Source organism: Cygnus olor, chromosome 3, assembly GCF_009769625.2.
Source record: "Cygnus olor isolate bCygOlo1 chromosome 3, bCygOlo1.pri.v2, whole genome shotgun sequence".
Classification (NCBI taxonomy): domain Eukaryota; kingdom Metazoa; phylum Chordata; class Aves; order Anseriformes; family Anatidae; genus Cygnus; species Cygnus olor.
Window position 1 is genome coordinate 116,800,673 of NC_049171.1, and position 14,328 is coordinate 116,815,000.

General features: G+C 35.9%; 1 protein-coding gene and 1 long non-coding RNA gene across 2 annotated transcripts in view; both read right to left on the bottom strand.

The window, feature by feature from the left end:
- The window catches only part of LOC121066824 (protocadherin Fat 4-like), a 30,156-nt gene extending 22,889 nt beyond the window's left edge, over positions 1 to 7,267 (bottom strand). Inside the window, exons 1-9 of the mRNA XM_040550515.1 lie at positions 7,086 to 7,267; positions 5,885 to 6,018; positions 4,190 to 5,134; positions 3,536 to 3,661; positions 3,157 to 3,411; positions 2,762 to 2,860; positions 2,483 to 2,655; positions 1,355 to 1,503; positions 229 to 536 (exon numbers count right to left, since the gene is read on the bottom strand). Coding sequence (XP_040406449.1) covers positions 229 to 536; positions 1,355 to 1,503; positions 2,483 to 2,655; positions 2,762 to 2,860; positions 3,157 to 3,411; positions 3,536 to 3,661; positions 4,190 to 5,134; positions 5,885 to 5,938 — 2,109 coding nt within the window. The 5' untranslated portion in view covers positions 5,939 to 6,018; positions 7,086 to 7,267. The remainder of the gene's footprint in view (positions 1 to 228; positions 537 to 1,354; positions 1,504 to 2,482; positions 2,656 to 2,761; positions 2,861 to 3,156; positions 3,412 to 3,535; positions 3,662 to 4,189; positions 5,135 to 5,884; positions 6,019 to 7,085) is intronic.
- Positions 7,268 to 11,522: 4,255 nt separating this feature from the next.
- LOC121067365 lies at positions 11,523 to 13,269 on the bottom strand. Its single transcript, XR_005818266.1, has 3 exons — positions 13,201 to 13,269; positions 12,359 to 12,469; positions 11,523 to 11,635 (listed from the first exon to the last, which is right to left on the bottom strand). It is a non-coding gene; the product is annotated as an uncharacterized LOC121067365 (long non-coding RNA).
- Between the last annotated feature and the right edge of the window lie 1,059 nt (positions 13,270 to 14,328).

A 14,328-nucleotide genomic window follows, 5' to 3' on the forward strand; every position in this document is an offset into this window, starting at 1 on the left:
TCTAGTTATGGTTTGTTCATAAAGGAACTCTCAGGAAGTGATGCAATTTGTAAAGTTGACAATATTTCACAATTGTAATATCTCCTCAGGAAAAATGGAAATTAAGTTCAACAATGCTCTCAAAATACTCATGCTTACATAATCAATCACACTTATCTGGAATTTTTTTCTTTTAATGTTATAAGCCTTTAAAAAAAAAAAAACAATTTAAAATGCAATATACTGTACCAAAGCAACAGCTGTATTGGGTGGCACCACAGAATCAACAGCTTCTACAAGGATGTTATATAGGTCATCATCTTCTCGATCTAGCCTGGCAAGAGTCACAATGTCTCCTTGGTCATTAACAGAGAACTTGTCAGTATGTGATTTCAGAGAGTATGCTACTTGTATGGCTATGCTTCCAGTCAGAGCTTTCACAGAGCCAACAGCAGTCCTAACTGGTTCCTCTTCTGGAATGCTGAACTCATAGGTGGAGCTTTCAAAAGTCAGCCCGAAGCCAGTGTCATTTACCAGCAAGTAGAGAGTGACAGAAACTAACGAGAGAAAAATATTAAAATATTAAAAATACTAAAATAGCAAAGTTGCTGGTGAAATAATCATGACCCATGCCCTATTTCCCTAGATTTTTGAGGAAGTAATAGAAATTGACAGAAACTGGCACGTGGGAATGAGGAACAAGAAGGAGAAGAAAAAAAAAAACAGTAGAAATAATGAGTAATACATAATGCATGACTTCTATACCTAACCATTTATACCTAAGTGGGGTTCCACCGCAACCCCACTTCACTGATTACAGCAGTGTTGCTTCAATAAAGTAGGACAGCAAGGATCACCAACTTGAAGTTAACAGGATTTCTTTTTTTTTTTTTTTTTTCCTCTTATGCTAAATTACTTTGTAACAAAAGAGAAGGGATATCCGTAAAACCTCACGGTTTCAAATTCTGTCGGGGCCTTTCATCCTACTTTATCAACATCAGTTGTTGCTCCTGTTCATGAGAAATCAAAACTATCCCGTAAAAAATACATGAAAAAGACAATTACATTCATGTTACTGAATATTTTTTAAAAGAACTAAAATGCATTTGGAAGGCAATTCACTATTTGTTTAAACATTTCTAAATCTAAGGAAATACAGGAAAAAGGAAAAAGAAACACACTTCATCTGAATTATTTTAATATATCCTTCTAGAATGGCTACTACCACAAAGTACATTGAGCACTTTTAGTGTAACATGAATTCTAGCTCTAACTCATTTTGACCGGACAGTGATGGGATTCATTTGAAATTTCAACATTTGTAAATGTTACATTTCTGTGGGAAGGAAAAAAAAAGTGAAAAGAAATAGTTTACCATTTGATGTAAGCTGAGGAACTCCATGATCAGCAGCAATAACTATTAGCGTAACAACCGTGTCAGCTGTGATATGGGTCAAGTTACTGCTGAGGATGATTTCTCCAGTATGGTTATTTATATGGAAATCATCAGAATGGTTCATCAGGCTATATTAAAGAGAAATCAGTATAACATTCATATTAATGACACAGAAAGAATCCTCTACTTCCTGTCACTTCTGTAACAAGCAACAAATTAGTATTTGCCTATTTATAAAGAATGGCTAAGCAAAATGTTTTAGTAACATTAGCCTAAATACATCAGCCTTTTTTATTTCCTAGCATACCTTCCATACTGACAGCAAAAAAGACAGCATCCATGCCTTCAGTTCCCATTAGATCTCAAGCCTTTGATCTTCCCATGAATAGAAGGCAGCTACTGCACACTAACTGCATATTCAGCAATATAAGAAATAGAGGTGATTTCATATGAAGGTTGCAGACCTGCTAATTCCTACTTTCTGCCCACTCTCATAGATAACTGAATAACTCACAAGAACAAGTAATACGTTTAAGGTAGAATGTCATCTCACAGTTAAAAACACTATCCTTCAAGGCACTATTTTTAAACACCCACAGCTTTCTGACTGATTCATCTGTCCTTTTCAATCCATACTTTTCATGTCAATGTGCATTTTCAATGATCCAAGAATTTTCCTCAATTAATATTTTATGCATAGCCCATTATGGAAGTTACTGTTTCTTGATCTCCTCCTCCCAGAAAACAGAAGATATATGAAAAGATAGTCCTTCCTGGAGATTTATCTATTTTCAACTCAGAAATTCCAACAAGTCTATACAAAATTTCAGAAATTAAAACAAACCTTGGCTTTCAGTTCTTGTTGTTACCATTTGATTGCACTCACCTTTTTTTTTTTTTTATGGTGTAATCATAATTTGATTAACTCTAAAACATGGAGTAATTGCTGTCCTCTTTCCTAAGTTTAAAATCATTACCGGTTACAAGTTCATCACAGCACTTGTACAATATCTACAAACAGGTCTTATCTTGTCACCAGTAAAAATACTGTGTGACAAATAAGAAGACTCTTCTGTTTCTTTAACAATAGATACTTATTAACCTCACCTGTATGAAACGATAGAATTGTTCCCAATGTCAAGGTCAGTAGCAGACACTGATAGTACAGACGCTCCTTCTTTTGCTGTTGCTACACGTACACTGGCTGAGTATTGCGCCTTTGTGAACTGAGGAGAGTTATCATTCACATCTAATACTTGAATGCTGACGTATGTGAAATTCTGGCATGGTGACAGGAGAAAAACATGACTCAGAAAATGCACAGATGATTAAATTTCTCAAATAAAAGCAAGTTGCAATGAAGAATAATGTGATCCTCTGTATTACCTGCCTTTGAGGAATTCCGTTGTCAGATGCCACCAACAGCAGCTCGTACTTCTCTTTGGTTTCTCGGTCTACATAGCCACTAGCCAAAATAGTTCCATTCTAGAGAGGTAATACAGTTTAACACAGATCATTTTAATAACTCTTGTAAACCAAGTTCTCGAAAGAGATGAAGAACTTACACTCTCTGTTCTCCTTTGGAGGAAAGCAATGTCTGACCAGTATGTCTTAGCTTTTGGACCTGGACTTATATTCCCAAATTAGTTCGTGTGCTGGTTTTGCTTTCATGTCTACTAGAATAGCTACTTCCTATTATTTTTATCCAGTGAGAATAACTGCCAAGTAACCTGCTGAAAAGCAGTATCTAAATACCATTTTCAGAATATCCAAACCCTTACCTGTTGGATGCTATATGGATTATCCCCATCCTCAGCTGATAAGTAATAAGTAATTCGTGCATTCTCTCCCTCATCCAAATCAGTAGCAGTTACATGTCCAACTACAGCAGGAGCAGCCAACCTGTGATCTCCCTCCAGAACTGCAAAACGGTATGGCTGCCTCTGAAACTCAGGGTTATTATCATTGACATCCAGAACTGTGATGTGGAACAAAGCACTTGAACTAAGTCCATTCACTTCATCAACTGCCCACACCTGCCAAAGGAAACAAAATTAGTTGACTGCATTGCCATTTTAACCAGCTGATGAAGATACAAAAAGAGGAGAAGAGAATGAAGTAGAAATGAGCTAAAACTGCAAAGTCAGTTCTCAAATTTACTTGCAAAGTGAATCCAGATGTAGTCTCCCTGTCCAGCTCTGTGTCATTCCTTAATGAAAGTATTCCGGGGAAATCCACAGTAAACAAAGTACTGTTATGAATAAAGTATCCCTGAGAAAAGCCAGCCTAAAAAGAAAACATAGTTTATGTAAAATTAAAATGATGAATATGTAAGTTTTTTAAAAATGCATATTTTATCAATATATTAATACCTGACATTTCTATAGGACTTAAAGAAGTGGAAGTGCTTTGCAAGGTTTAATAAATGAAACTTTCCAACCTGACCTACATGAATAATGGATTTAGGCAAATAGAAACTGGGATCGTAGGAAGCCTCTGTGGGCTTCTCTATTGGGACCTACCCATTCCCTCCCTAAAGCTCTCTAAGGCCAATCCCCACAATGTGAGGAGCAGCAGCACAGTTTAGTGGGGTCTGAACTGGGAGAAACGTTTATGCTTCTTTAAATTACAGCAAACCTTTTCCTCCTTACAGAAATCTTTTCCTCCAAGCCAGCTCACCAGTACCATGGTTGTATATGCAATTTCTTTATAAAGCAAGGAGACAAAGAAACAACTTTTTATACAGCGGAGTGAAATTGTGTCATTTACTAGTAAAGAAAAACAAACTATACGAGTTATACAACTGGTACCTACCTCGTCCTCATCAGTAACACTGAATGAGTAGATAGGGCTGCCCTTTTGTATGTTTTCAAGCACAAATATATCATATGCTGCCTGATCAAATTTTGGTGGGTTATCATTGACATCTAGTATGTGGACAACAACAAGTGTCTTGGTGCTGAGACTTGGCTGCCCTCCATCTGATGCCTCCACTTCTACATCAAATCGCTTTGTGGTTTCATAATCCAGCTGCTGGCTCAGGAAGAGCTGGCCTGTGGTCGAATTGACAAGAAACATTGGCGAGGAGGTTGAAGGCTGCTGGTTAACAATTCTGTACGTCACGAGAGCATTGGCCCCAGCATCCAAATCTGTAGCAGATACTGTCAGTAGTTCACTTCCATGTGCTTTGTCTTCAGGGACACTCACTTCATATCTACTTGATGAGAAGACTGGATGGTTATCATTCACATCATCAATGATGACTCTTAAATTGAGAGCTGTAGAAAGCATGGGTTGGCCTTGGTCACTGGCAATCACTGTTAAATTATAGAAGTCTTGTATTTCTCTGTCCAATTCCTTTTTCAGCAAAATTAATCCTGAAGAGTCAATATCCATTTTTTCCTCTGTACCTCTCAGAGCATAAGTCACTAATCCATTAAAACCACTGTCTACATCAGTAGCCAACACTGTGATGACAGAAGTTCCAGCAGGCATGTTCTCCGGAATATTAATGGTAGCGTTGATTACACCAAACACAGGATGGTTATCATTGACATCTGTAACTTTGATGAACACGGTAGCATAGTCAGTAGTACTTCCATCTGACAAGGAAACATTTAGTGTGTAATTATTCTGGGATTCATAGTCCAGTTTAGTTTTTGTCCAGATGACACCATTGACATCGACATCAAATGTAGCTGATTCTGTCAGTACTTTCAGTGTAACTGGTATATGAGGATTTAGAGATTCATATTCCACCTGTGTAAGGTATAGAATATTATCCATAAATTAATTTAAACCAATAAGCTACTGCCTAAAAAGAATAGTTTTAACTATGCCCAAACTTGTCTTATAATTTTAATCATTAAGAGTAAGAATCAAGCCACAACATACACAAAAATACAGCTGGAAAGGACTGCTTCTTATTAGAACACTACAAAGACAGAAATGTAAATACATATAATACATAATAAAACTATCAGACCACAATTTAACCTTTGGTTCTGCCTTCCTTTACAAAAAAAATAATAATAATACAGTAAAAAATTAAGTAACTCAGGCAGCCAATAAACCAAAACACTAAAACACATGTTCTTTCTGATTTGGTGTTAGACCTCCCATCTGTCTTCACAACTGCATCTAAGAAGGAGCTATCACAGTACACTGTAGTAGCCAGCTTGTCTAAGCATTTTTTAATTAAAACGGGAGCAAGTTCTAGAGCCCTCTTTGAAAATACCTTTATGAAAGTTCTCTAATGGGAAGTCTCCATTCCATAGCTAAATTTAAAACCCTATGACATGATATATCACCAACAAATGAGTGAATATTGCTTATCCTGGCTGAAAGGATAAGAAAAAAAAATCTGATATTGCTTATCCTGGCCAAAAGAAAAGAAAAAAAAGAATAAGAAAAAAAAAGGATAATTAAAAAAAAAGGATAAGAAAAAAAATCTGATATTGCTTATTCTGGCCAAAAGGCCAGGATAAAGTAAAGAATAGTCATTCTTACTCTTGTTACTTCAACAGGACTGACTATCTCTTCTTCCACAGATGCATTATACATTTTTGGAATAAACTGGGGTTTGGAATCTCCAACTGCAGCGATGTGTACTGGCACTGATGAACTTCTCGGAATTACCCCACCTGGAACAAGAAGAAAATGATCTCTCAACATATGCACAAAATATCTTCTGCCTAATACTTACATATATATATATATATATATATATACACATATATATACACACACACACACGCTTTTCCACTGGTACTGATTTATTTTTTTCATCCTTACTGCTACTACTATGGTACTGCTGAGAGGTCCTAACCAAGATCTGAGTTTCATTTATTGGATGTTATGCTTCCAGTACATGAACTTGAATACACACCACAAGACATACTACCTATTTAGCACAGACAGACATAGGATGCAGCAATGCATCTCTTGTGTAACTGTGTTCCCTCCAGTACCCATTTCACCCACACAGCCATGATTCAAAGACACAAAGCTCATAATGAGCAAATCAGATAGAGGAAAATCAGAAGGCTGAAAAAAACTTTGGATGCTCGTGTTAGCAGGAGTGGGATACCCTTCCTAGGTTATATTTATCTCTGTCCTTATTCAGATTATGAATGTTCACTGATTTCTCTGTTATTCTTTTAAACCAAAGAAACCCTCAATAAATATGTCTAAGGAATGGTTTTGCCATCTCCTTAGTTTTTCTACACGTACATGGATGTGAAAACACAGAGCAAGTTACTTATATTTTAGTTTCATTTCATTCCCCGTTGATGGATGACTGAATTATAAACTCCTAGCTTGTGCCTGAATCTCATAATACTATCCTGTGCAACACCAATCAACAGTTAAGTTAAAGGAAGGTGTGAGACTTATGTTATTTTGCAGGTTCCCATAGTCACCAAGCAAAGTGAGAATTGATAGCATCAGCAGGAAGCAGAGTTTTACCAGACATGGAGATGTTGCTTTGGATGAGTAAGACAGCAATCTTCTTATCGTCAGGAAAAAAAGAGCAAGTATTTTTAAAGTAAAGTCTAGGAGCCTATTTTGACAGCATTCCTTCAAGAAAACAGAACAAAAACAAAACCAACCAAAAACCAACCAAAAAACAACAACAACAAAAATTCCCAAAGAAAACAAACCCCTTCATTTGGGGGTAGTTGTGTAGATCTGTACTAAAATCTTGTCTTACCATCAGTAGCTGTTATCCACAAGACAAACTCCTTAGACTCATTGACTCCTAATAGGATTACTGTTTTTAAACTGATTTGTCCTGTGGATGTATCCAAATCAAAGTATCCATCATCATTGCCACCAGCTAAGGTAAAGCTTATCTGTCCGTTTATACCATCATCTGGATCAGTAGCAGCAACCTGTAGAGAAAAACTAATTTTATTCTAGTTTCTTATGCTATTATAAAGCAACACAGAATTCCTTAGTCCTGTGTAGTCTGCAGAGAAAATCATTTATGTAGCAGATACTTAGAAATTAGTATCATTTTTTCTTCTTCTCTGATTTATAGGAAAATATATACGTATATACATATATAAACAAACAAGCAAAACCAGCAGAATATAGCAATATTAAAATTCGCTTATACCGTCATCTATTTCCTGTGTGATTGGTGGGTTAAAACTCACTAAGAATGTTTGCTCTTTGATGCACACCCACTGTCGTTCCAGCAGCAAGAGTGAAATCTTGCACGTATGAAATTCATGTGAATGATACCAGGCTTATACTTCAGAAGGCCTGCTTCATAGTAATTCTAAAGTCACTGGAGGTAGATTGTTCAAGAGATTAAATCAGGTGTCATTAAGTCAGTATACCTGGGTATGAGTTTTGATAGTGACTCTCTATACATCTCAGCTCTTGAAATCTTTTTTATCTTGGTTTCCCCTGTTTTGCTTGGTTAACTAATTTTTACCCTCTTACAAAAAGTATATCGTATCTACAAATTATCTACAATGCTTCAGCATTAAGATGCCTTTCAACAAATTTTACAATTATATCATCTTCTGGACTTCAGTCGCATTCAGTTTTCATTAAACACCTTGTAAACAACTAAGTCCAAGATTATTATCTTCTGTCTCATGTTTGTGGAATTCAGAATCTAATATATACAAAAAAAAGTCCTTTATCATTCATTCCCTAACCTTATATACGATAAGAGCATCCATGACACTGAGTTTATAGAACATCAAGATATGTAAGCTTTTAAATTAATGGTAGGCTGTTTTTGAACTCAGAGGAGTTCAGAAAAGATCCCTTTTTCAAAAGGACCAATATACAAATTGAAGCAAGGACTTGTGCATACATTCAACTTAAACAAAAATGACATTTTTATTTAGTACTTCTAGTACCTGAAGAATGGACATTCCTGCAGTCATATTGATGAAAATAACTTGTTTATATGGCGTGCCTGTAAAGGTTGGGGCGTTGTCATTTTCATCTAGCAAGAAGATGCTGATTGTAGACTGTGCGTTGTAGTATGGTGACAAATGATCTGTAGCATTGACCTTGAAAATGACGCAGGAAAATTATTGCTTTGTTCAAACACATTTTCTAAAAATAGTAAGAAAGACGAACAGCAATTGTAAGCCACGTAAACTGCATCACTGTACTGGTATTTCCTTCCAGATAGTTCTAATGTCAAAGTCCGGATTTGATTCTTCAAACAAGCTGCTGATTCACTTTAGTGAGAGTCAGCCTCTTTCCATGACAGATTAGATACCACCTGCTTGCTTCAGCTTGCTTTGGAAAGGAGGAGGCTTATTTTTAATACCTGTAGATGAAAAGATGGTGTTTTCTCCCTATCCAACAGTGAGGAGTTCCTCACAGTTAGGACCCCATCATGACTTAGCTGGAACGGACTGTCAGCTGGTGTGAGACTGAATGTTCCCTGGAAGCCTCCCTGGAAACAGAAATGATATTTGTTATTAAACAGGACAACCACTTAGGATATTTTCTTCTTATTTTCCAGGTGGAGAGCATTTAACCTTCTGATTTAACTGAGTTTTTGGTTCCACAAAAAGAGGAGTAAGCAACTTGGAAGAAATGCATCACCAAGGCTGAGGGCCACTTGCAGTTTTGTGCTCATTTTGCACTTCTGTACTTTCATATTTGGGACCTTTTGCAAACCAGAGGAGTTTCATTCCCTAACCAGACAAAATTTACTCTTTGGCTGCATTACTCTCCCCCTCAAAGAAGTAAAATTTAGTTTGTTATGGTTAAACATATTGAGGTAGTCAGAATTAATATCTATAGCACTATTCACTATACCCATACAGTGCAAATGCACTTTATGGTATATTTCAGAAGTGCAGTATTTGTAGCAATCATAACTACGCTGTCATTTTACCTCATCTTTGTCAGAGGCTGTTACTTCAAGAACTTGACTCCCATCTCGCAAATTTTCTGGAATTGAGACACTGTAGCTTGGCTTTGACAATTCTGGAGGATTGTCATTTACATCTTCAATAGTAACCAGCACTATTGCATCAGCTGTTTTGAGATTATTGTCCTGCTGAGCTGCCTAGAAAACAGAGTCTGTAGCTGTTAGTTCCATACCCAGATAACATTGAGCCATTCCACCTTAATACAAAGAGATAACTACGTATGTTCAGTGAACGAAGGCTACCTTTATCCTATGTTTTAAATGACATGCATAATGAAGCCGTGATGCCAACTGCCCATTAACGTTACCATGTTAAAAACTATTAACAGCAACATGGATTCTGATACTAGTTTATGAAATGGAGATTCAGTATTAACATATTGAACTGTAAAACGATTACCATAATGCCCACAAGAAGATAGGGACATTCTTCTCTGTCAACTGCAGTCTTCACTTCCAATACTCCACTGTCAGCATCGATTGAAAAACTTTTGATATAGGCTGGGGGTTTCACTGAAAAGCAACAAAATACAGTGGGTTAATGAGAATGAACTACAGCAGTAAATCCAATCTGTTCTTTCTCTGACTGTTACCTTCTCAGCCATAGCAAAAATTCCAGACAAAAGGCTTTTTGGCTTTTTCCCCCTTCAAATGCTCTGTCCAATTTAAGAAATTCTCTCACACTTCAAGAGTCTCAAATTTAAGCATCTCATAAGCTTTTAACAATTCTGTCAGAAGGAAAAATGTCCCTATGAAATTGATATTTCTAGACGGTCTTGAATGGAAATTCTGAATAGAAGCCTCTAAGTTGACTTACACTTTGAATCAGGAATTGTTTACTGGAAGGATCTTAAGAACATCTAAACATTTTTAAACAGCTAGACCTTGCTATAATGACTGAAATTAAGCTAACTCAGCTTTCACAGCAGAAATATCTAGAGCTCTTCCAGAGCAGAAATATCTTCAGAATATCTAGAAGCAAATAAAGGCTCTTACCTAATTTGATGCTGTACAACACTTTTTCATTTATACCTATGTCTCCATCTGCAGCAGATATATTCTCTGGGAGAATAGCCACAGGACCCACCTAGAAAACATACACAGCTGATTAACTAAAAATAATACACATAAACTTAAATGTGTTCATTAATTAAGTCACAGTTTTGATTTAAGAAAGTTGGGTTGGATGGGGCTTTGAGCAACCTGATCAGATTAGACTGGATGATCTTTGATGGCCCCTTTCAACCCAAGCTATTCTATAATTCTATGATTTAATCACTGGGATCCAGAAAAAGAAATAAAAATCTGTCTGTTACACAGGCTTTACCAAGTGAAATGCTGAGCAAAATACTTGATGGATATACCATGTTTGCTTTAAGAAGCACCAGACTATGTAGCAGTAGTCACAGATGGAATTCATGTTAACAACACTGAATGTCTCAGTTCCACTGCTCTCTGGGAAAACAATATGCGAGTCTACACTATAGCCCTAATAAAAGCAACATTTTATTTTAAAGATAAAACCATTTTAGAAGATCCAAAAGGATTCCTTTCAGATAATTAAAGATGAACCTCCAGCAAAAGGGACACCAAAGGTATAACACCAAAAGCATTTGTGGTTTAACATAGATTAACATGAAGATAACGATAAAGAAATAATACAAATAATAATGATCTATTTTAATTTTAGTGTATTACTTTGATAATGCTCCACTGTTATTTTGTTTTGTTAATACATACAGAAGCATGAATTAACCAAATACATTCCAAACAGAAATTACAACATTCCCTATATAGAAAAAAATTACAATATCATATAAACCTCAGCTTACAATTCAGATTCTTATTTTGCTTACTTGATTGTAATAAAGTATGAGGGAATTGCATTATTTAAAACTGAAACCAGGCAGCTAACTCCAGGACTGATGAGTAGTCAATCACCCTTCCCAGTTTACAGTACAAGCCCTGTTGCAACTTCTGTTATTTTTTTTTCCCTCCACAGAAGAATTTGTTTCTGTGGAAGAAAATCTGATACTTCATATAATATGTGGCCTCTCTACTTGGTACTTGGAGGCCTACAGTTGATGGGACTCACCAGTTGGTACAAATCAAAGCAGCCTTCCATTAACCCTCAATCTTAAGCAGCTCAAAGAGAATCTTTCCTTGAGAGAAAAACTCTGTGGACAGGAATAACCTATTTACATTTGCAACATTCAGTGAAAAGCTTGTACCTTGTTTTCATTGATTGTTCCATTGTACACTGATTGTCTGAAATAGGGGTTCAATGTGTCATAATCCTGTACATGAATTATTACTGAGGCATTATCACTGTTAGTTCCAAATCTTTCCTACATTCCAAGAGAAAGAAGAAAATAAGAAACATTGTGATGAAAGGGCAATTTTTCAGTGGAAAATACAGCAGAATATTATTATTTGTGCTTTGTAATGCCTACATTCCTAATCTAAGAACTCTCACTTTACCAAATTCTTCCATTTAGAAATTCAGTTATATTAATAATACTATCAAAAAGTAATTGTTCTTAGGTATTAATTTTGTGTCAGGAATGTATTACAGAATAGTACGTAGGACATAGTAACAGTACATGTGCTGCAGCTGTACCATTTCCTAGACATTGATTTTTTTTGAATTATTTCTTTTTACTCCTAAAACGCATTGAAGGCAAATGCATATTTAAATTTCAAAAAGACACAGAAAAAGACTGCAGATGGTAAGCTACAGCAGTAACAGGATGTTAGATGTGCCAGAGTGACCAGGTGAATAAAAGGTAGAATAGTGAAGAATAAATGTACTTACACATATACTTAAAGAAATAGACCTAGAAAGAAACTCGGGCAGATATTTAAAGGGAGATTCAAGTAATGGCTTAAATATTTAAGAACATGCTACTTTGCCTGCAGTACGAGCCAAAACACAGACAGAACTTTTGGTTTAGAAACTCCCTAAGCTGTAGATTTATAGAAACCAGGATGTTATAACAACAGAAATATCACTATATTATATATATTAGATACTATATTGGTTCTTTTTCTTCTTTTAATTTATAGCATACCTTTGCTTGGACTGTTAAATTGAAATGATTGATCTTGTTGTAATCCAAAGTTTTATTCACCATGATGTTTCCATCTCCTTCCCTTATATAAAAGTAATCAGAGTTTGGTCCCTGAAAAATGAATCAATCACACGTTTTACATGATTAATAATGAAATACATTCTCTTTTCTCTTCCCACCTTTATTATTGGAGTATTCTTTAAAAAAAAAAAGGGGGGGGGGGACCGGAGATTCTGCCTAACACCACCTCTGAAAAATGCAGACCCTCTTCAACACATTCTATTGCCTCTCCCCTCAGTGCCATTAGAATTTTTATCTGATTTATCACATCCTATGGTCAGGAACTCAAGATCAGATGAGTGGCATCATAAACTATAAAAGAAGCAGAAACAGCAAGCTCAGATGCAGAGATCTCCACAGCAGATACCTAAAGTTAGTTGAGATAATCTTATTTTAATGGTTTACATTTACACCTCATCAGGACTAAAGATCAACAAGAAATCTCGTTGGCACAAACTTCAGAAAGAGGGGAAACCATTTCACTCTTGTTTCTAAAAAGTACCACAATGTTCCTTAGCTGTAGCTGGATAGTACCACAAAACATTTCCCAAACTTTAATATACAGATTCAGGGCTCACTGCATGCTAGGCTGGTCTTGCGGTACAAGTTATTGTGGTCGTCACACTATCCTAATTTTAAATGGTCTTTCTGATGACAGAATTTTGCTGACCTGTAATAATAACATTACAGTACAAGATGATATACTTGAATCAGGTCCCAGGCTATACTTGTATGAAATGTAGACTGGTGTTCACAGTCTTAGATAAACAAAGGATACTCACCCAAAGGCTGTAACTAATAAGGCTGAAATCAGGTGACAGATCTTTATCCTGAGCTTCCACTTTTATAACAGTGAAATTTATTGCAGATACCTAGAAATAAAGATCATCAAATGTTCAGTCACAACCCCCTTTTGCTGTCCCTCCTAACTTCCATCAGGAAAACTTAGCCACCCCCTCAGCACATGCAAATTACTTCCAATTTCCACTTTAGGTCAGATAGCTGAATGTTCCTTCTTCACCCAATGCCTCCAAGCAAGGGTGCATGCAGCCCAGCCCTTCTGTTCCACACTCACATGAAGGTATATAAAAGTCACATAAGAGTGCAGGTAATTATTAAATATCTATGTGGTTGCATGAGAACCTTATGTGTTTTGGCCCCAGAAAGTAATTTCAAAACACCACATGAAAAATTATTAACAGGTGCTGTAACCCACCTCAGATACTGAAGCGCTATATTGACTTTGCAGAAATTCTGGAGAATTGTCATTAATATCTTGTAATTGTAAATCCCGTGCATTCTCTATCTCAGGCTTCATAATGGAAGCAAAAGACACATTAGAAGTGACAGCAATGAGGCAGCAGCATACCACTAACATTTAATTTCATCATATAAAGTGAGACCTTCAAAGAGACACTCCCTCAGTTCTAAAAACTCTGTAATGAAAGAGTCAGACTACCAGTTCTAACAATGCAGTAGAAACTTTGTGAAATACTTCGAAATTAACTTTTTTTTAATTTACCTGAGAACAAAAACACTCATTCCAATTGGCAACTTTAAAAAAGATATCTTCTATAAGATGTTCTTAACTCCCTGCATGATACCTTTAAATGAAATAGTATTTCAGAAAATAACAGTTTGGATTAAACCTAGACAAAAAATACTGTTGATTACCAAACATTTACTTACCATTCCAGGTCTTTGGCAAACAACAGCGTAAAACAGATGGTCACTCTAAAAATCAACAAACAAACAAATAGATAATATTAACAATTATTTCCTAATACATTTGTCAAAGAATCTTTATGTCAACATATACATTGTAAAGTTATACAAAAATCTTCTAGTACTTGAATCTTCAGACATGCCATGCTGAGTTGACAGTGAATTGTTCATCTGATTCAGTTACA